This window comes from Fringilla coelebs, assembly GCF_963513975.1.
Source record: "Fringilla coelebs genome assembly, chromosome: 10".
In the NCBI taxonomy this organism is placed as follows: domain Eukaryota; kingdom Metazoa; phylum Chordata; class Aves; order Passeriformes; family Fringillidae; genus Fringilla; species Fringilla coelebs.
The window spans coordinates 2,575,851-2,598,269 of record NC_140036.1 but is presented as its reverse complement, the minus strand read 5'-3'; the positions used below and the strand labels follow the sequence as shown (position 1 = coordinate 2,598,269).

The window sequence follows — 22,419 nt, the reverse complement described above, 5'->3', positions numbered from 1 at the left end:
TAATGTCCCCGCTTAAAGATGACCTTGGCTTTCCGTGGTCAGCAAGGACAGGAACACTCTGTTTTGTGTTACTGTTGAAGAGGAACTGGAAATTCTGAATTAATTGGGTGGAGTTATAGCTCAGGTAGACAAAGATTCTATCTTGGTTAATTTTTTCATGTAATGATTTTTGTTTTGGTCATGTAGGCTGAACACCCACCCCAAGACAGGGTGTTGTTTTCAGTTTTGGAGCCGGCTCTTGCTGGAGAGCTTCGGTAGGGCTCTCCAGAGCCGGCACAAGGGACTGTCCCGCTGGAAGGTGCTCTCCCGATGCAACCGCTTGCTTCGATGCACCTGAAGCTTTTGCCTGCTCACGGGGCGGGGTGGGTCGGGTATGCTTGTGGGGTACGTGGGGTGCTCCCCCTGCCCCGCAAAGCGACGGCGACAGCAAGAGCTCGCAGCGACGGCAGCTGCTGCCACCCATCGCTGCTGCCGCCGAGGCTCTCCCATCCCCGTCGTTTGTCCCGGCTCTTCCCGGGGCGCTGACGGGCGCCCAGCAGCGGGGCCGTCTCCGGGCGGGGCGGCAGAACTACAGCTCCCAGGGCCGCGCGGAGCCGGTGACATCATGTGCGGTGGCTCGGAGGTCACATGCCCAGCCAGCCCCTTTGTTTTGAGCGGCGCTGGCAGCGCGACCGGCGGCGGAGAGGCCCGAGCGCGCTGTACCGCTCCGGATCGCACCGCTCTGCTCCGCGCCCACCCACCTGGCCCGACCGACCCCGACCCCGGCCCCGGCGGCGGCGGCGGCTCCCGCGGGGCGCAGCGCGGCAGGGCGCGCTCCCGGCTGTGAGTGCGGGGCGGCGGGGCGCGCTCCCGGCTGGGAGGGCGAGAGGTGCGGTGTCCCACGGCGGGCCGGCAACCCCCGGGGAAGGCGCGGAGGCCACTGCGGGACAGCCGGGGCACGGGACAGCCGGGGCGCGGGGTAGGCCGGCACCGTTAGTCGCCGCGGAGGGGACAGCGCGTCTAGGGCTCTGCTGGCAGCGCGCAGCGGCGGTGCCACGTTGGGGAAGGGCTGTGGGCAGCGGCGGAGCCCCGGAGCCCGCGACGGTGCGTGCCCTACGGTGTACGGTGCTGCTGCTGTTGTTGTTGTTGTTGCTGTTGTTGCTGTTGTTACTGTTGCTTCCCCCGCCCCGCGGTGCCGGCGGGCGCTGCGCTCCCGGCCCGGCGGGCAGAGCGGGCGGGGGGCGCGCGGAGCCCCTCCGTGCCGCGGGTCCGCGCGAGCCCCCCGAGCCCCCCGCGGGCGCGGATTGGCCGCGCGGGCGGGCGGGGGCGGGGCCGCGGGCGCGGATTGGCCGTGGCGCGGGGGGGCCGCGGCGGGGCCCGGGGTGAAGGTGAGCTGGAGGGCGGGCCGGGAGGAGCCATTTTGTGCCGCCGCCTCCGGCCCCGCTTCCCTGGCCTCCGCTCGGTTTCGATGCTGCGCTGTTCCCTGCGGCAGCGGCTCCCGCGGGCTCCCTGCCCGGCCCTGCCGGGGCTGGGCGCGGGCGGGTCCGTTCTGCAGCTTTCCCCGCCGCGCTCCCGGTCGCTCGGGCGGCCGGGCCGCGCTCCAGCCCGGCGGGCGCTGCCCTGTGTCGGATGTGCTGGCATCTGGCTGAACCCCGGAGCCCTGGGAACACTGTGGCCGGGGCTCAGGGTCGGGTTGGGTTTAGCAAAGTCTGAATCACGTGCAAGAACGACAGCGAAGCCAAAGGGGAAGGATTGGGACTTTTTCACTGTTTCGTCCCCATACATGAATAGTACTACGCAGTGTGCTTTTTCCGTACTTTTTTCCCTATTTAAGTTGGTTTTTTACCCTCTGACGGACCTTTTCGTTTACAAAATGTTTCATAAAGGGTTCTGAGTTTCAAGGTGTCCCTTTTCAATCCTTGTTTTTGTTTTGTTTTACTTAATGATCATGACTCTCATGTCCAAATCAGTTCCTGTTTTTTGCTGGGTGACTTTTGAGGGCACTTAAGGCTTTTTTGTGTGTGTGTCACTAGCTTCGATAACTATTGAGTTTTGACATTCCTTCTGTTTTTAGAAATCAAGATGGTGTCCTGCATTAGAATAAAAAACGTCCGCAGTTCAGCTCTTATCATGTCAATCAGTTCGATCACAGTCAATTCTTGTTTACTAGTTAATCAGTATTCTTAAAGACTTCATCTTGGACGTTCCAATCCTCCATATCCCTTGCAAAACAAGAATTTTTATTTTAAAAAAATCTTTAACCAACAACATCTTTGGTCTTCTTCATGTCACAAAGAAAGATGAAAGAAGGCGAAATGTTGCGTTTGTTTGTTTGTTTTTGTCAGAGGGAAAGGTTGCGCTCTTTTTCCCCACGCCCTCTTCCTTTCCAAACAAGAAGAGCACGTGCGGTGGTTCCGCCCGGTGGGGATTTGTTCTCCGGGGGATTTTTGTTCTCTCGGGGGTCTGTTCTCCCCCCCGGCCTCTCGGGGTCTGTTCTCTCTGCCTCTCGGTAACCGCGCACCTGAGGCGCCGCCACCGCCTTATCTCCCATCACAAAACCAATCTGAGCCGCAGTTCCCAGGCCTCGGCACGAAAACACCGTTCCCGTGCTGGGTTTCGGTTCGGGGGTGCTCGGGTTATGTGCTCGGGTGCTCTGCTCACGGTGAGAGCAGCCGGGGCCGTCCGGTGCTGCCGGCTCGGCCCCCCGGGCCCTTCCCAGCGCCTCCTTTTCTCCCCTCACAGGCGGTCAGCGCTCCGGCCTCGCCAGGTGCTGGCAGCGCGGACACGGGCTGGACGTCGCCTCCCTGGCAGCTGCAGGAGCCCAGCACAGCCTCAGGTACTCGAAAGCTCACCCCGAGGGCGAGCTCTGGGGCTCGGGCACACCTGGGGACAAGGTGTCGCTGGAGGGCCTGGCCCCGGAGCTCAGGGACACGGAGGAACCCGGCTGCTGGCACTGCTGTGGGTGGAGGGGAGGGGAAACACTCACGGGGGCTGCAGTAGGGGAAGGAGGAGTTCAGTGCAACATGACACTGTTTTATGTAAGGGGATTTACTGATAGAAGGTGTCAGGGTGAACGTTTTACAGACTTGTAGCAGCCTCTGAATTGGGCTTGTAAGGTATTTGTGAGGGGCAGCTTGTGTACATGAGCTTACGGATGGTGTAGGTGAAGGAAATAGAGGAACCTGAACTCGTGGTGAACCCAGCTTAGCTCAGAAATACGTGTGTGTGTGAGTGAGGTAACATCATGTCAGAGCCGTGTCTGTGTTTGGAAAGCATTTGGAAAACCTGTCGATTATAAGTGTGATTTGTTTTTCTTTTCTAGTTTTTCAAACTAGACTGAATGCTTAAGATCTGTCCTTGTTGACCCTTGCTCAGACAAGCAATCCAGTGGATTTTGTATTATTTTTTTATTTTTGATCAAATAATTCCTAGTACTCGTCTTTGGGGAAAAAATTGTATTTTTCTTTTGCTTTGGTTAAACTTATTGAAGAGATCTGAGTGTTAAATTCTCTGAATGACTGCTGTTTTACTGTGCAGGGTCTGTAGGCAGGTAAGGTTTATAAGTGCCTCTGCATACAGGAAAGGTGCAGACAGGTCTGTCCTGCTGTCTTTCCCTCCTTTGCACAATATCCAGCTCAGCCTCAAGCACAGATTTCCCCCTGCCTTTCCCACTTTGGCAGCTGGAAGGTGACATTTCAAAACTGCTAGGGCAAGATTTGCAGGAAGGCAACACGAAAATGTGATAGAGCTGAACATGTGACACTGTTACTGATAGGCTTGTGAAATTGTTTTGCTGAAGCAAACCTGCTGAAGTAATTAACTGGACAGAAATTGAAGGAAAGTACATTTAAAAACAGTATGTTCTGCAATGAAGTGGAGTTCTTTCTCCTTTTTAGGATCTTATTTGTGATTTTAAAATATTTATCCCTGTGAGTAGTTTTTACTCTGTGGATTTTTTTTTCATTCTCCCATTTCATTAAACCATTAGGGCATTAAAAATAAAAATCGTTTGCTGACCACTAATTTTGTGATGTTCCAAGCATAAAGAAGACATTGCTTCCTTCAGTGAGCAGCTGTAGCCCAGAGCCCTTGTTTCTGGTTATTAATGATTGCATAATACAGTGCTGTCTTAACTTCTCACATAATAAGAAAGATATCATCTTGAAGAATTTTTACTTAGTTGCTGTGTTTTGCCCTCTCATGCAGCATCAGGGTGTTGCTTTTCATTTCAGGCTGTCTTTGAAATAGGTCCATTAGCTTTTGTGAAATTAATCTGATTTAAATCTGCGATGCTGGAATTGAGCCTTTTGTGTTTATATTTATATTTGCATTGTTATATTTCCCTTTACTGCTGTGTTTCTGCCCACTTCCTCACTGGTGAGTTGCAGTTGAAGTTCATGCAGGGGTAGGATTTTGGCAGCTGAGGTGCTGGGGGTGGTTGTTGGTGTTGTTTTGTATCGGGGCTGTGTCACTGCAGGGTGAAGTGATTGTGCAATACGTGGGATAGAATGTCAGCTACAGATCAGATTGTCCATTTGTGCCTCGTTAGTCTCTCTGAAGCAATCGGTTATTAGATAGGCTCATTGCAACAGCGTTTTTCAGGCATCAGTGTGACAACTGGTCCTATTTTAAGTCAAATTAAAACTAAGTATTTTGTAGGGTAAATGAGCCCCAGACCAAGAATCTACCTTGTAAATTTGTGTAAAAAAATTTATTGGGAGCGGGATAGTTTTTGAACCTCTTTTCTCAATGAGTGAAGGGACTGCCTGCATTCTTTCCTTGCTGTTTGTTCAGATGGTGCCTTTTAAAGGTGCTGTGTAAAAAGGCTGTTTAAAAAAAGCACGTTCATTGTGTTCTATATTAAGTGGTGACGTGGCCAGTCTGGGACTGGGTAATTGCAGCTCTGAGGATGGGAGCTCATCAGGAAATGAAGTTGCCGTGAGGAGTTGGTGTTTCCTGACTGTGGATTCAGGGAAACTGAATAAAACCTTGGGAGGCATGAAAAAATTTTCCATAAACTTAAAAACAATTCCGTTTGTGGCCTTGTAGACATAGAAATAAATATTACAAGCATTTGGAATTGTGCCATTGCCAGGCCCAACAGGGTGCTTTGCCAGCCTTTTGCTACCTCAGTATGTCTTGGTGTACATTCATCCAGGTCATTTTTAAAGTCAGGAGAGGCAAAAAGCCCTGTGGTGGTAGATTGATTGCTCTCACTAGCTCTTATATGCATTGTTTGCAAAGTCAGCTGCATTTTCTTCACCTACACACTTTAATATTGGCACATGCAAACGTTTGAGTATTTGATTTTTGCAACTTCAGTGCTCTGATAATGTGAGTGTGTGTTTGCGTGCTGGGAGGAACCTTTACACTTATACTTGAAACTGGAAGGTGTTCAAGGAAAAACTTCTGCTAATAATTATTTGCCAGTAGTGCTTTGAAAACAGAAAATTTCACTGTACTTAGCAAGTTGCCCTTTGTTCATATTTCCAGTAGTTTTACACAAAAAAAATTCAGTTCATCTTTCATTCTGGTTTGTGTGCTAGCATTTTACATTAATTTTTAATCAAATCATAGATTATCAGTGAATTAATTTTTAGATGTTAGAAATGAACAGGTAAAAACTTGCTGTCAAGGTTACTTGTTGAGATCAGAGACTGGTGTTTAATGTTATAAGACTTCATTATGATAGACTTTATAATGAAAATGGAGTTTACTCCATTAAATTTTTGCTTTTAAAATTTCAGTCTTCCCCCCACCCCCCTTTTTGACTAGTGCTGTTATATTAGTACTTTGGAGGCTCCAGCTGAAATGAGGATCACACTGAAAAAAGGGAAAAGTTCAACCTCTTGATCATTATTCAGGAGATCTTTGGCTTCTGTCAGCCAGGTGATTTGCTAGAGCCGAGATCCTCAGGTTTTTTTGTCTTACACACTAATGCAGTACCAGTGATTCTGGGACATTCAGAAGCTGCCATCCACAGCAGCTATTTTCTGGGTGTATTTTGCATTTAACACTTGGCAGTGCTGCGTTGCCCTGGGCAAGGTGCACACTAATTTGCCCTGTGCCACCTCCAAGAAAGGTCACCAATTCTTAGAGTGAGCAAACAAGTATCTTGTCTAATTCCTGTGATGCAGCTAAGAGTGTGTCAGACTGAATACTGAGGTGTTTTAATTTTTCAGACCGTTGCACTGAGAAGGAGAACCTCTGCAAGTTTTTCTCAATGACTCTATAGCCAACTGATGTAACAATGGTACTAATATTGGGACGCAGACTGAATAGAGAGGATAGCGGGATACGAGATTCCCCTGCAACCAAGCGGAAAGTCTTTGAAATGGACCCAAAATCCTTGTCAGGCCCTGAGTTTTTCGACTTCTCCTCGGGATCATCCCACGCAGAAAGCATTCTCCAGATCTTCAATGAATTCCGAGACAGCCGGCTGTTCACGGACGTCATCATCTGCGTGGAGGGCCGGGAGTTCCCGTGCCACCGCGCCGTGCTCTCGGCCTGCAGCAGCTACTTCAGAGCCATGTTCTGCAACGACCACAGGGAGAGCAGGGAGATGCTGGTGGAGATCAACGGCATCTTCGCCGAAGCCATGGATTGCTTTTTGCAGTACGTGTACACGGGCAAGGTGAAAATCACCACTGAGAACGTGCAGTATCTCTTCGAAACGTCGAGCCTGTTCCAGATCAGCGTCCTGCGCGACGCCTGCGCCAAGTTCCTGGAGGAGCAGCTGGATCCCTGCAATTGCCTGGGCATCCAGCGCTTCGCAGACACGCACTCGCTCAAGACGCTGTTCACCAAGTGCAGGAACTTCGCGCTGCAGACGTTCGAGGACGTGTCCCAGCACGAAGAGTTCCTGGAGCTGGGCAAGGACGAGCTGATAGATTACATCTGCAGCGACGAGCTGGTGATCAGCAAGGAGGAGATGGTGTTCGAGGCTGTCATGCGCTGGGTGTACCGCGCCGTCGAGCTGCGCCGGCCCGTGCTCCACGAGCTCCTGACGCACGTCAGGCTCCCGCTCCTGCACCCCAACTACTTTGTTCAGACTGTGGAAGTGGACCAGCTGATTCAGAATTCCCCAGAGTGCTATCAGCTGCTGCACGAAGCCAGGCGATACCACATCCTTGGAAACGAGATGATGTCTCCCAGAACTAGGCCACGCAGGTAAGAAAATTCTTTTAACCCTTTTTATTCGTGAAGGACATAATTTGATCTACAGGTGTTTGATATGTGCATGCCTGGAGAAAAATCTCTTGCAGATTATTTTACTTTGCTAAACTCTGGAGCTGCTGCAGTTACATTTCTGTACTTCCCCATATGCATGAAGCTCACATGTCTGAGAACATGCATAAATGGGTCTTTTTACACAGAGCACTTTATTGCTCTCAAAAAAGGTAAGTGAAGTTATATTACCTTGCAAGTAAAATACTTTCTTAAGGTTAATGTTTGCTAGGGGACATCTTAAGTTACTTCATACAGTAGCAGCATCTTGAAGAGAGCTTACTGTGCTGTGGCAGGAAAACCACTCCATTTCCCCAGCTTTCTTTTTGTAACAAAGTCATGTAAACGTACACTACACCACAAAGGATGTGGATGGGGTATTATGTTTTCAGAGCATTTCCTTGCTACATCACAAATATTTTACAGATGGAGTAGCACATGTATTTGTAATAGCAGAACAACAGGTTGTTAACTGTAAATAAACCAAATATTGTATTTTTAAAGAATCATGAAACAGTTCCTGAAGTATTTTGTGCTCATTCGGTGACATTTTAATAATTCACAATTGCTGCTGCTTAATAATGTGTTACACAAATAGGTGACTGAGGTTGCAAGAAGAAATGAGGAAGAATCCATTAGTGGCATTTATGAGCAATGGCTATTATGATTCTTTTTTTTCTGAAGAATATTTTCCCTGCCTCATGTCAACGATAGTAGAGATGATAGTTCGTAGTTAACTCCAGCTGATTTGAGCAGTTTATTATAAAACTGTATGTTACATTAAGGTGATGCAATGATGGTCTAGACATATTGTATTAGGAGTTACTCCTCTTTGTTTACTCTTACTCATGTGTGGTTGCTCTACAGTGACTCTGCAGGGAACCTTTATTTTTTTGGCAGGTGTTAAAGGCTTGCTTAAGGGGAAAAAAAAACCACTTGGCAGTGTTTGCCCCATTAGTGGCTTTCCAGTTGTCAGTCCTGCCATGAGAGAAGAAATTCATGCTGAAGTCCCTGCAGCCCTGCTCCCACCCAGGCTTTCTAGGCTGTGCACTGCCGTGGGAGGTCTTAGCAAGCCTTTGGATCACGGCAGTTTGGGAATTGCTGCAGTGGTTGTTTCTGAGCTGGAGGGAGGGACCACAGGAGCTCAGACAGTTGGAGGGGGCTGCAAGTTGCAGTGTTTGGTTTGGTGTTTGTTCTGCTTTTCTTACTCAGTTGGCTGAGGAAGACGAATACACTCAGGAGTTCTGTCAGTGTGGGGGATGTATGTGCTTGAAATTCTGAATATCCCCAGAGTGGGGCTCTGATGAAGTGCCTTGCCTAATACAGGTGATTTCTGAAGCTGGGGGGTTTGTTGGTTTTACTGCTGAGTTTATTAAACTGCAGTGGGAGTTTGAGTAGGTAGGAACAAGAGAAGTAATTTACAAAGAGAAAAACTGGCTGGCGTCCCAGCAGGAATTTTTTCCCCTTTTCTATATTACATTCATGGAATAGTTCTTTGTCATTTGTTTCTGTTGTCTGTTTCTGTTGCCTATAGCAAAAAGGGATCATATTTTGAAATAGTTGCCAGGTCCCCCTTCCTTCTCCCATGTTTTCATTGGCCTTTTCTGGGCATTTTGGGGGGCTTTGGGGAGGGGAGGGCAATGGAGACCTCTTTTCCTTTTTTCATGCCTTCCTCCAATATCTTTTCTATATAAACTGTTTCTAAAAGGAGACAGGCTACAGGATAAAAAATTCCCACACCAGTGCTTTTAGTGAAACTTTGAGATATAAATTGTGATCAGTTGTATGGATATGGATGTACCTGGGGGGGAAATGTGCTCTACTTGTTTTTTCAAAGAACAGACTACATTGCAATTCAGTTTAATTTTTTTTTTTCTTTTTGAAGCCAGTGAAGAGTTACCTGGCGAGTTAAGAGTTAAATAAAAGTTTAAAGTGTGGCATAACTGTTCTCTTTGCCACTAAGGCATCCTTGGCAAATGCAGGTCTTTCTGAGACAGCCTTTCAGTTATGGACTTGCAACAGTGACATCTTGAGGCTGTCCCTCCTGCTCCCTAAGCCTGTCTGTCCCTCCTGTTGTGTTGCACACCAAATCTGCAAGCTGAGAGCAGGCAGTGAGCAGTGACACACTTCCATACCCAGAACTGCTGTGTGCTTTGAGTTATCTTTAGACTGTCATCAAAGCTGCTGTTCAGCTGTCTGGTACTCGTACCTGAGTGTGCTCTTTACCCAGAAATTAGGATGTTTACACATTTTAATGTGTCCTTTTTGGCTGCCTTTGGAAAGCTTTAATGTAGTCCCTTATTTTTCCCACTTGAAGATGGGTTTCTGTTTCACTTTGCATTTTGTCTGCTACCTCATTTACTACCCAAAATTGATTTAACAGCAAGGAAAAAAAAAGTAGTGATTTACCAGAATTTCTATAGTTTGCTTGAATTTCTGTAATTTGTTTTCTGAAATTGCCATGGTTTTGAATGTGATCAGTTTGAGCTCCCACAAGTTCTTCTGTCCAGCTCATGCTGTGCTGGTTGGTGTTTTCACCTCAAGAGGTGTGTGGAGCTCAGGACCCCTGGAAAGCCTGCTCTTGGGAATGCATGGAATTGAATGACACTGTTGTCTTCCACTCCTTCATTTCTATATAATGCACCTGTTCTTGGTGGGATGGTGTCTCCTGGAATCTTTACAGCCTGGTTTAACACTGTGTTACTTTGCTCACACTGTTTATTCTGAGGGCTGCAAGAAGGGCTTCCTGTACTGCTGGTTGAGGTCACAGCTTTTTCCTACCTTCATTTAAATATAGCCTTAGTTCTTTTCTGGAATTAGCCTGTGCTTGGATGTTCTTTTTGTGTATTCCTACCACATTTTACTTTTTTTAAAAATGGGTGTGCACTCTGTCTTTAAAAAAGAAAAAACAAAACAAATTGGAACTAACTATAAAACCTGCACAAAGCAAGACTTGTTCAAGAAAATACAATGGAGAAAATTTCTCTTACCTGAAGAAAGAATCTGGTCATATAGGTACTAAAATGTTAGGAAAATTTTTTGTTCTCTTTGGATTTGAAATACTGTGCTAAATGAATATTTTCTTAGAAAACTCCATTTCATAAAAAGCTCTTTCTGAGGAAAGTTTTTTGGTTCATTTAATTTTAAACCAAAGATTGATGATCAGTCACAGTCATCCTTTCAGTGGGTGATTGGAGGCCTTAATTATAATCTAGAAAGTAATGCACAGGCAAATGTCTTTGTACACAAGCTGGTGTCTTTGGGCTTGCTTCTAGGGCAAATTATGAGATGAGTGTCTTGCTTTTATGGAAGTTCTTTTCCTGGGTAATGCTTTGTTGGCACAGGAGCTTCCCCTTTCTTACCCTTTGAGAGATTCTTTTCAGAGTTGTTCCTCAAAAAAGCAAAAACCAGTAAACGGTAAATACATAGAAACCAGGAAGGAATGTGACTTCAAAGCTGAGCAGCTGACAAGAGTTTCTTCTGACAAGTTCAGGTGTGTAAGTGCCATTCCTCAGACACATCTCATTATTCTCATCCTGTAGGATGTTAGCATCTAGCATTGCCTTTGCCTGTTTACAGTATTCTGGGTAGAAACATGTATGGAATATTTCAATTTGGTGTGTGGTGACAAGGAGATAGAAGGGCTCATGAGTTTTATTCATGATGCCTCAACACAGGATTTATAGATGAATATGTGCATAAGTTCATGTTAGAACTTGAGGGACAGATCATGTAACTTTTACCTCAAATGCAGGCATAAGTCCTTTCTTCTTTATTTTTGGGAGAACACCGGTACTGAGCAATGACATGAATGTCTGCTCTATGATCCCCCTGTGAATAGGTATCTCATAGTACAAAGAACAACACAACAAAAAGGCTCATCAGAAATAAAAGCAATCTTACATTCAGTTTTGCTTAACTGACAGCAGTCCTTGAGATAACTATGTCAGTGCAAAATGCTTTAATTTTAAAATGCTCTGAAAGGAAAGGAGCTTGACAAATGCTGACAAGAAATCATAAGTCTGACAGGAGGAATAAAGGTGGTCACAGTTTGATTTGCACATCAAAGATAGTTGGTTGATTCTCTGCATTCAAATGTGCATTAAGTTTTGTTGGATAAGTTTTGTTACTGCTGTGAATATAGAATATCTATAGTGCAGAAGCAGCTGGTTAGTAGAACAATAATCAGTGTGTGGAATAGAACTTAACAGTCTGTATGGGTACACTGTTGTCTAATGCCTGATTTAATCCCACTGAATTGTAGTTTTTTGTTTTAGGTTTGAATTTTTATTTCAGTATTCCTTAATGTTTCCTCCTGTCACTGCTGTTTTCTGTTTTACTGTGCATTGGCTTGTTTTGGTGACTAAATTCCTTCTGCTTTTAAACACTTGGAATATTTAGGTGATGTAAAGTATTATTAATTTTGTAAAGCTCAGGAGGGGGAATGAAGACTGATTTCATTGTGAAACAGATTGTTCATCTCATTTTCTCTGGCCTGGTTTGAACTCTGTTTCTGATCTACATGTACAGTGAAAGGAAAAATATAATTTTAGTAAGAGCTTTCTATGTTATTTAATGACATGATTTTTACACAGACCATTGTGCAGTGCAACTCCACCACTTGCACAGGACTCCTGTCAGTGTGGTAACCTGCTGTGTAATGAGACAGCTGGAAACAGTGAAAACCTGTTTGCTAAATGACACTTTCTTCTATTTTCTTTTTTCATTGTTGTTATGAAGTTAAAGCTAAACAGTATTTTTTCTGATTTTCAACGAGTTTTGTAGACAATATTGTTTGGCCTCCACGTACTAATAAATATCCCTACATCTTAATTTTCTGTGTTCACTTTTTTAGATCAACTGGTTATTCTGAGGTGATAGTTGTTGTTGGAGGCTGTGAACGAGTTGGAGGGTTTAATTTGCCGTACACGGAGTGCTATGATCCTGTGACAGGAGAGTGGAAGTCACTGGCTAAACTTCCAGAGTTTACCAAGTCTGAGTATGCCGTGTGTGCTCTGCGGAATGATATTCTTGTTTCAGGTGAATAATCCTAAACAATTCAAGACTTCTCTCTTTGTTTGGTTGGTTTTCCTTGTGTCCTGTCCGTGGGGTGTGTTTGTTTTGGTTTGCTTTTTAAGTAGTGTGGCAGGTCTTTGTACTGTGAACTTCCAGAAGCTCAGCTGAAAATCACTTGCTGCTGTGAATACCAGTCCCAGCACAATCTTACTGTAAACAAAAGTGTTTTCTGGAGTTCTTGTTTGGCATGAATCTGCAGTTTTTTACAGCTGATTCCAGGACATCAATTGTATTTAAAGAGACCAACTAACGGCCGCTTTGAAATACAGCAGGGGCCTGTGCGCAGCAACAGCTGGAAAAACTACAGACAAAAAATCCCAAGCAGGCTTCTCTCAGCAGCACATTCAGACCTTTAGCAAGGGGACATTACAGGGTGCAGCTGATGGTTCAGCCAGCAGGCTGTGTGTGTTGGTTTAACCAAAGCAATGGTCTCCTCAGGTGTCTGTGCCTGTGTCATTGGAACAAAGTGAGAGGCCAAGGAGATGCTCACAGGACAGAGGAGAGGGGTGGGAGGGATGTGCCACAGGCAGAGGATTTCAGAGTCTCATCTGGGTAGTGACACTACAAGAAATCTGAAGAGCTTGGGCAAAAGCCATTAAAATGCATTCCAGCTTCAAGGAATAATCTCGTGTGATCTCAGCAATCTGGGAAAGGAAAGCGTGAGGAAAACAAATTTCTGTGTGATTTTATCTTTGAAATCCACTGCAAATTACTTATTCAGTGTAATGTATAAATACTGATAGATCCTTATTACATCCCAAAAGGGGACATAAAGTTTTCCCTGCCCACTGTAGAGGGGCATGTTACTAGTTAGCATTATCCATTCAATAATTATTCAGATTGGCATATGTTTCATTTTAAAGGTGGAAGAATCAATAGCCGGGATGTCTGGATTTATAACTCTCAACTTAACATATGGATCAGAGTTGCCTCCTTAAATAAAGGCAGATGGAGACATAAAATGGCTGTTCTTCTGGGTAAAGTAAGAGAAGTATATCTTAATTTTTTTATAGTGGGAATCTTTGCTGCATATAATAAAAGAGAGGAGAAAATACTTCAGTATTACTTTGTATTTCATATCTAATAATTTAAAAAATATTTTTATATTTTCAAGTAAAATACTTCAAACAATTAGGCTCTTCATCAGTCAGACACTACCCATGGACATGAAAATCATCTTACTGCTCATTTATTTTTTGGGGGTTTTATTTTTTCATCAGTGAAGTGGCTTATTTCAAATAAGCAATTTTTTGGGAAGCAAAGAAGCATCTGGATTTGCCTGTGCTTCAAAATGCTGTCTAACAGTTTATGTAGTTATTAACAGAAACTGATACTGCTCTGAATGTCAGCAGTTTTATTTAATGTTTTCTATTGAAATTAAGCAAACACATGTCATGTGGAAATGGGAGGTTTTGCTATATTTTGAAGGCAAATATGCCTGACCATAAAACCACTAGTTGGGACTCCCTTACTGAAAATTAGACAAGATGTGCCTGTGGTGTCACTTGATCTTCTCAGAGATGAAACGTGCAGCTAAGCAAGCAGAGGGAAGAAGGTAATCACAAATAATGAGGACCTCTGCTTCCTAAGTATGAAAGAAGAGACAAGACAGTAGAGTTTACAAACTGAGAGGAGGAAATACTTCAGTAAGCAAGTAGGGAAAAAACAAAATGCCAAAAAAGCAAAGGTAAACTCAGATGGGTGTTTGCTGCTGCTGTTGTTGTTCAATGTTATCTAAAAAAAGGGAAATACAGAGGAATGCCTTTTCTAACAAATGCTATTCAAATAAGAAGTTTCTACTGCAGTATTAATAATAGTATGCTTTGGCATGTGTTTGCAGTGTCATTCCACATGTGACTGAATGGAACTCTCCAGGGAGTCTTTACCTGTTATTTTCAGACCATATTCTTCTCCTCCTGTGTATAAATAAAAAATGTGAGGAATGTGTCCCTTGACAAACCCAGCAAATCGGCTTTAAATTAATTTAATGTGATGTTTAAATGCAATACCTGCTGCAGACACAACCTGATGGCAGTTTTCACCACTCTGTGCAGGTGTACGTGGTGGGAGGATACGATGGGCAGAACCGCCTGAGCAGTGTGGAGTGCTACGACTCCTTCTCCAACCGCTGGACAGAGGTGGCTCCCCTGAAGGAGGCTGTGAGCTCCCCAGCTGTCACCAGCTGTGTTGGCAAACTCTTTGTCATCGGGGGTGGCCCTGATGACAACACCTGTTCTGACAAGGTCAGTTGGCTCTGTTGGGTTGCATTCTTCTATCCACAGCAAACTGGATTGCTGGTTAAAACCAGGTCCTGCAGCAGATGTGCTTGAGCTGTTTTGTGCTGGATGGAGTGTGGAGTTATTCTAATACAAAAAATACAGAGTAGAAAATGTTAATTGAGCAATACATTGTTCCTGTGGTCTTTCTCAAGGATACATTGCATGTATCATTGGCTTCAAAAGAATTCTTAAATGGGAGTGTTTGGGAAACAATGTAAAACATTGCACATATGTATAAATTATTGATACATGGATCTGCATGTGTGTTGACTCTAGTTATTTTGGGGAGGCACTGCTGCCTTGTCTCTCCTTGTGTAACCTGTGTGAGCATGCCAGGCTGTTCCCTCAGCTGGGCTCTCAGTCTGAAAGGCCTGTCCTTGTTTCCAGGTTCAGTCTTATGATCCTGATACCAATTCCTGGTTGCTCCGTGCCACCATCCCCATTGCCAAGAGATGTATCACGGCCGTGTCCCTGAACAACCTGATCTACGTGGCTGGCGGGCTCACCAAAGCCATTTACTGCTACGACCCCATTGAGGACTACTGGATGCATGTACAGAATACATTCAGCAGACAGGTAATTACCAATCAAAAACCCAAAGACAGCTGAAAGGTACTTTTTGACATGATCTTGGCATTAAATAGGTATATATTTGCTTAACCCTAATAGAATCACATCTCTGATTCCATTCTTGCTTTACCTCTTCATCTGTGTAACTCAAAACATCACAGAAGAGGAGGTTTCTAAACCAGTAGCTTTTCAGCTGGGTGTCACTTAGGCAGTCCAGCTTTGCTTGAGAGCTGTTACTGTTGAAGAACAGTATAGTGGATGATGATTTCATTGTATAGACATTACATTCTGTTGCATGTAGTCATTTAGACTGAAGGGAGTAATTTCCTTACAATTGATTAAAGCCTTTCAGTGTAACAGGAAATACTGAAGGCTGTTTTTACAGTGTGAAAAAGCCCCACTGTATAGCACAGAAAGTGTCTGACCTTAGCAGTGAGAGCTCTCTCATTTCCACACGTGGGACACCAAGCAGGATTTGAATGAGTCTGCTCAGTAGTGAAGTGTGTGTGCAGCAGTTACATTTCCCCATCTTTTAAAAACACCAGTCACATATTCTATAGTATTACCTTAAGAGAAATTTGTTCTTTTTTTTCCCAGTCTTCCCTCTGTTCCTCTGTTTTAATCTGTGTTCTCTATTTAACTGAGTATTTTTTCCATGCTTGCTTTTGAGGAAGAAATAAAATCCTATCTCTGTTTCAAGTAAGACATAGCACTGTCTTTTCTTGTGCACTCTTTTTAGTCATGCCTTTTTTCCTTTCCACATTTACATCCCTCTTCATTATCTGTTGCTCCTCTAAGGTGCTTCTCCTTTTTCCCCTTCTTTGCATTAATAGTACCTACACTGGTCCCTCTTCTGAAAACTTTGTTCTCTCCTCCTTTCCCTATCTCAGATCTTTCAGTGGTAAGTACAGTGTTCAGTTGTATTCCATTGTTCCCTTTGAGCTACATGTAGTAAAGGCTTAGACCTGAAATAGTCTTGTGCTGCTGCTTTCCCTAATTTTTGTGCTTTCTGCACTGGCCCTTTCAGGAGGAAGCATTGTAGGCCAGGCTGTTTACAGAAGGCAGTCACAGGGCTGCCCTCCTGCACGGGGACAGACACAAATCAAGTCTTGCTTTTTAAATAACCATGTGTTCCCTTGTGTTTTCTTGCAACAGGAGAATTGTGGCATGTCTGTGTGTAATGGAAAAATCTATATCCTTGGTGGAAGACGGGAAAATGGTGAAGCCACAGACACTATTCTTTGTTATGACCCTGCCACGGGCATTATCACAGGAGTAGCAGCCATGCCCAGGCCAGTATCGTATCATGGCTGTGTGACCATTCATAGATATAATGAAAAAGGCTTTAAACTGTAACTTTTCTTTTCTTGAAAAAAGAAGAAGAATGAATCCAGTGGTCTGCTGCAAGACAGGCTTTTTAAAGATTCCTGAAGTGGGAATTCCCTGCCTAAGTGTCATATGAAAATTATATCCTGTGCCTTTAGAAAAAGGGTTAATTTAACTTACCAAACAAGTCTACAAACCTATCCAGTAAGCAGAGTTCAGTTATATCTGCCGTGGGCTCTGATAAAAGAGCAGGACATTGTACAGTGGTCAGCAAGTTTGCCCTATGTGTCATTAGTAAGTAAAACCTTGAAAGCTTTTTGGGGAAAGTGCCTTCAGCATTTGTGCCTGTGTCTTTTAAAGCAATATCTTCAAGGTGTTTCCAGTTCTGCTAATGGGAAAAATGCATAGGCAAGTAAATCCCAAAGAGTCATCCTGGATCATTATCTGCAATTTAAAAAGCTCAATTATAATTCATAAGCATCATTCTTAAAACCAACTAGATTTTTTGTCAGATCATGCTTGGGTTGAAATTTTTAAAAAAAACAAACAAAAACAGCAACACAAAAAACCAAAGCAATACCAAAACACCAACAAAACAAGCTACATTGGACAAATAATGAGAATCTCTGAGAAATGCTTTCTTCTGAAGGACAAACTGGCTGTTTGGTGAGCCACTACAACACACTGCAGTGATGCTTGTGTACATTAACCCTGTGAAACTTATTCATAGTGCTCATAAATGTCCAGCAGAGAAGTACAAGGCTCCATGACATGGAAAACCAGTGTGTTCAGGCATGCACCTGTGAGGCAAAGTTTGAATCACAGTTTTTACCTTTTTGAATAGTATGGGTGAAGGCTGAGAGTTACTGGGTTCACTCTTTGCTCACTGAAATGTCTAAACTATTTAGGAAATAAAGGGATGTTGAACTCTGGATTCTCACAGTTTTCTGAATCACGTTATAAATTACCTGATGGTAGAGGTGGGGACTGGAGTTTGTGCCCTACAGGTTATAAATTGGTGTTTTGGATGTCTCATCTGCAGAGATGGCAGAGTATCCAGCGAGTATTTCTTGGCCTTTCTTCAGACAATCACTTACTGTAGCACAGTTAAACTACTGAATAAGCTGCTTGGCCATAGATAAAGTTGTTCTGGAAAGGTTCCTCCTTTCACCAGAAAAATATCTGTGGACCTGTCCATGTAGCCATATGATGTGTTTTGGATAATTTGAAGCCTAAGAAGCACCTGTATTTTGATGCACCACCATTATTGGGTTGGGGTTTTTTCAGTAAAGGTATTTTTTTAAGTCCTCCCTAGATTTCTGTACTAGGACTCCTTATTTCCAGTACACAGTTGTACAGTTGAGACACAAAGTTCATAAAAACTGAAATAGCACTTGGGAGTTGGAAAATGAATAAGATTGTCTGTGTACCAATTTCCTGTAAATCACCAAAAACCTCAGGAACTGCCTTTCAAAGGAATTCTGAGGACAGCAGCCAGTAAGGAAATTGGTCAGTGCCAGGGCAGAAAAACTCCATAAAACCCCTGCAGAGCCAGCCCTGGCCTCGGGGTTCTGGTCTCTGTACTTGCTCAGGAGGGTGAAAATAAGCACCATCTCTGGAACGTTGTTTGTTCCACTGGACTTTCCTCATCTGTTTTCCCAGAGTATTTCTTCATGAGATGGAAATTCTGACCCTCAGTGAAGCTATGCCAAACTGGGAGTCACCATTTTCAGTAACATGGTCATGAGTTTTAAAGAGCACTGGGAGCTGCACTTTGGGATGCATTAACTTGTAACCTCAGGAAAGGACACAAATTTCAGTTTCTGGCTGAATACCAAACACTGCTTTTGACATGGTAAGAATACTGATAAAATACAAATCATTGCATATCAGTGATGTAATCAGGAGGTCAGTCCCTGAGCATTCACATTGTCCTAAAAAGAAAATCCCTTGATATAATGTAAGACAAATGAATCAGATAAATTAATCCTTTTCTAAGTTTAATCTGTTTTGCTCACCAAATTTTACTTTGAAATGGCAATTTCAGTACCTGTGAATAAGGTCTGTTGTAATTGCCCTGTAACTGACTTTATGTACTAACAGCTTATGCCATCATTGTAAAGAAAAATGACAAAGACTGTAGGAGCACTTCATTACAGATGCAATTTGAAAAATATCCTCCTCTCCTTTGATTTCCTCTTGTTTGTATTCAGACTTGTAATGTTGTCATGCTATACTGTTTTTAAACAGTGCTTATTCTGTAGGTATAGAACAGTGTCATTTAATCTGTGTTTATAATACTGCACTACTCTGTAAATAACAAGATACTGCTTTCCAAGGTTTTTAAGACTAATTTTATAGTTTAGCTGTCTTTTCTTACCAGTTTATGTACTGTTTCTGTTACCTGTTTTTGAAAATGACAGTGTTTAATGAACCAGTAAATGCAGAAATGTAGATGCAGAAAACTTCTGCTTACAGTTCTTCAGAATCTGTATCAAAGCTGAACAGTTACAGGTGTGGAGCACTGCTAACTGGCAGTTACTTAAGCAATGATTTCTTTAAAACAGGCAGCGAGTTTTTCTTCTTGCTTGTTTACTCTGTAAATAATTTGCACTTATGGCCTTCTCTATTACAACAATTATTTTTAGATATACCAGAAAAGAACAATTTGACCTTGATTTAATGAAAATGTGCCATATTTCTAGAAGGATGCATTAATTTGGAAGTTGCATTCCTGAGCCACTTGTTCTCCAATGCATTTCACTTAGGTATAGATGGATTCAAAGATTTAACCTCTCACTATTAATGCATTAGATGCTTGCAGTTTATGGGCTTGAGCAGCAAGTTGGTTTTAGTTTTTTCCTTTGTCTCAGCTAGGATAGAAAATCATTAATGTCATCTACTATAATCAAATTATTTCCGTCATAAATGGTAGTAGTTTTGGTAGCTGTAGAGCACCTGCACAAAGATGTAACTTCAGTCCAACCATACATATGAGGGCTCAAGCATCTCCAAGTCACACCTAAAAAATTAAATTCTAAGAATTATCTTCACTCTGCTAAACAGAAATGAGTAAATATTTTTCTTCTCTGTTTTGATGTCCACTTCTGCTCTTAGCAGTGTGATGTTAATTGAAAAGACAGTTGATGCTTTCTTGCAGCCAGGCTTTTGGAAGGTTCTGAATCACTTACTGATCACTGCAGCACGTGCAGCCTCTAGCCCTTGGCTTGTGGCTGAAGCTTTCCCCTTTTACAGCCATCAGCCACAGAACATTGCCTGCTAATCTTGTAGTTGTAGCTGTAGACCCTTCCTTGGGAGTGGTTAGGTAGGCACAATTTGAGGAATCTCTTCCATTTTATACTGTGTGTCTGGAGAATTGGGCACTGTGCTTTCCCCTCCAGCACCAAAAGGGTCCAGACTGTTTTTTGTTTTTTTTGACTGGCACCAATGCAGTTCTCATCAAAGGTAGCTTTGTTTGTACTCTGTTGAAGCAAAAATGTTCATGTAGATTATGTTGATATGGACCCTTACAATAATTTAGTGAAGCTTTTTAAATAGTATTTTTAATATGGCAAAGTTTTGAGAGAGGCTGATGGTGGAGGAAGAGGAAATGCTCACCTGGACAGAGATTCAGAGGATGCTTCGGTCACCTGTGCTTGAGAGCAAGGACGCTACTGCCTGTTCAGTTTCTTCCTCAGAACAGTTGAATTGACCTCGTTATCTTAGGCAAACGCTTGGTTTGTCCTGTTTGTGTTTGACTTGCTGCAAGGACAGAACAAGAAGCAGGCCCACTCACTGCCTGTGACTCGATGCTTCCCCCTGCCCGGGGCAGAGGGGGGTGCTGGTCAGCAGAGAGCGGGCTGAGTCCAACCCTGAGGAGCAGAGACAGGAGAAAGGCATTGGAGGAGGCTCAGAGATGGCAGGAAGGGGTTGCAGTTTGGCTGGGCTTGCTGAAACCAGGGCGTTCAGGATGCTGATAAGTTTGCAATTCCAGATGCTGAAACTCAGGTGTTAAAAATGTTTCATATTTGTCAATTCACTGAACTCAGCTGGAGCAATAAAGATGCTTATGGTCTGCTAGTGGCAATGCTCAGGAAAGCCAGGGGTTAATTTTTCTGAATTGCCCCAGTAGGCAAGTAGCTGTGGGGTTCTTTTTTACCACTGAAGATGGCGAAACCCAATTCAAGAGCATTAAGAATCTCACAAGACTTGATCATTGTGAGGCACAATTAATATTTTCATCTGAATGTATTCTCATGTACACAAGAAATTACAAATGAAATGATTTGTTGTGCCTGGTTAAGAAAATCTGAGCACCATATACTCAGAAAAGGAGCCTACAGGGCAAGATAAAATTTGTAAGCAGAAACCTGCTATCTGGTTGGGGGCCAAGGAGTGCTTTGGGTTTTGTACAATATGTTTAGCACACAAGTTTCCTCAGTATGGAATTATTTCAGATGGCATTAATTAAAATGGATCATAATTGTGTAACCAGCAGCCTCCCTCCCACCAGGCCCAAACCAGCTGTGACTCTGTGTTCCCTGCTCGCTGCCTTTGTGTCACACACAAGTTCATGATGATGTTACTCTAAGAACTGTAAGCGATTTGCTGGAATGTTCCTTTTTTCCTACTGTAGAGATCCAGTCAATGCTAGTACATTTATGTGTGCACATCTGTATGTGAATTATTTTGTGATCATTCTCTGATAGTGCTGTTACAAGTGATGCACATACAGGCCCTGTGTATAACTTGCTAATAGTGTAATTAGGGCTTAGTTTGTATGATTAGCTCCAAAGAAAATAATGTGTGTTAATTTTGAAAATACCTGTGCCTTGAATTCACCTATATTTTTATCTATTGTGAAGAAGAGCTTGGATTACTCCTCCCAGTTTGTTATCTTTATTGTGATTGGTCTTACTGTCCAGACTGTTAATGTCCTCCTAGGAGAAATAAATCTTGCCATTCATTAATTAGCACAGTTAAACTTCTTGTTTAGAACATGCCTAGAATGCTTCCATTATTACAGTGCAGTGGCAGATTTAATCTAGGGAAATCAGTATTTGTTTTTTTCTATTTTTTGTTTCTAGCAACGCCTCAGTGACAAAGGACTGAGTTTAGTCTTTGACTTCCTGTCCTTAACATGTACAGTTTCTTGTATTAGTCAGTAGCCTCTGTGATATTTCTGAACTCTCCAAAGTCATCAACCTCTTCAAGATACAAAATATGAAGCAATAATATGGTGCAGCATGGCAATAAGCAAATCAAGAGACTTGAATGTAATGTACTGTTACTAATTTCATCTGTGTAAATGCTGGACCTATGAGTCATTCTCCTTTTGGTGCACCTGTAGCACTTTGGAGTTGGATTAATAGGAACTACTTGGCCATGGAAAGAGAGTTTACCTCCTGAACTGTTACTCATATGATATTTTCGCCTGAAATCATATTTTCATCTTCTTTTTTTTTGCTGAGGAAAACAGCAGTTCTTGTTATTCCTTGCCAGTTCCTTTCTTTACTGAAACATAAAGCTGTAGTTCCACGGAGAGCTGATCTTGCCCTCAAGAACAGCCGGGTGCAGCACAAATGACATTTGAACAGGAAAGCTCAGACCACTTACTGTGTGCCAGAGTCAGTGTAACGGATCTCACATATAACATTAAGGTCTTCAGATTGTGCTGACAGTAGAAAAGTGATTTTGTAATGTAGCACAATTGCAGTAACACCTGTTAATTATATTTAAATATACTTCTTGCATAATTCTTTGAAAGTTTTTTAAAGTTCAGTGTATCTAATAAACATTTGCCTTTTGAATAGTTCACTGTGGTTTATTTAGTTTATGAGAAGTTCCAGGGTGGGGCTCGGTGGTACAAGGAGGAAACTCCCTCCTGCTTTTTTTGGGCCATGTAACTTGTTGGATTCTGCCCCTTGTGCAGCCTCTCTCCTCTCATCTGTTCTCCTGCCTC

General features: G+C 43.4%; 1 protein-coding gene across 3 annotated transcripts; it reads left to right on the top strand.

The window, feature by feature from the left end:
• Window positions 1-648: 648 nt before the first annotated feature.
• KLHL24 (kelch like family member 24) lies at window positions 649-22,266 on the top strand. Of its 3 annotated transcripts, XM_084212571.1 has the most exons (8): window positions 649-822; window positions 2,722-2,815; window positions 6,162-7,149; window positions 12,062-12,246; window positions 13,146-13,264; window positions 14,337-14,525; window positions 14,949-15,137; window positions 16,287-22,266. In XM_084212571.1, exons 3-8 carry the CDS (start codon window positions 6,230-6,232, stop codon window positions 16,485-16,487), a joined length of 1,803 nt encoding a protein of 600 aa, XP_084068697.1. In that variant the 5' UTR covers window positions 649-822; window positions 2,722-2,815; window positions 6,162-6,229; the 3' UTR covers window positions 16,488-22,266. The 3 variants fall into 3 exon arrangements, with proteins under 3 accessions (XP_084068697.1, XP_084068698.1, XP_084068699.1); XM_084212572.1 differs by lacking the exon at window positions 2,722-2,815; XM_084212573.1 differs by lacking the exons at window positions 649-822; window positions 2,722-2,815; window positions 6,162-7,149 and adding an exon at window positions 10,497-10,699.
• Window positions 22,267-22,419: the final 153 nt, after the last annotated feature.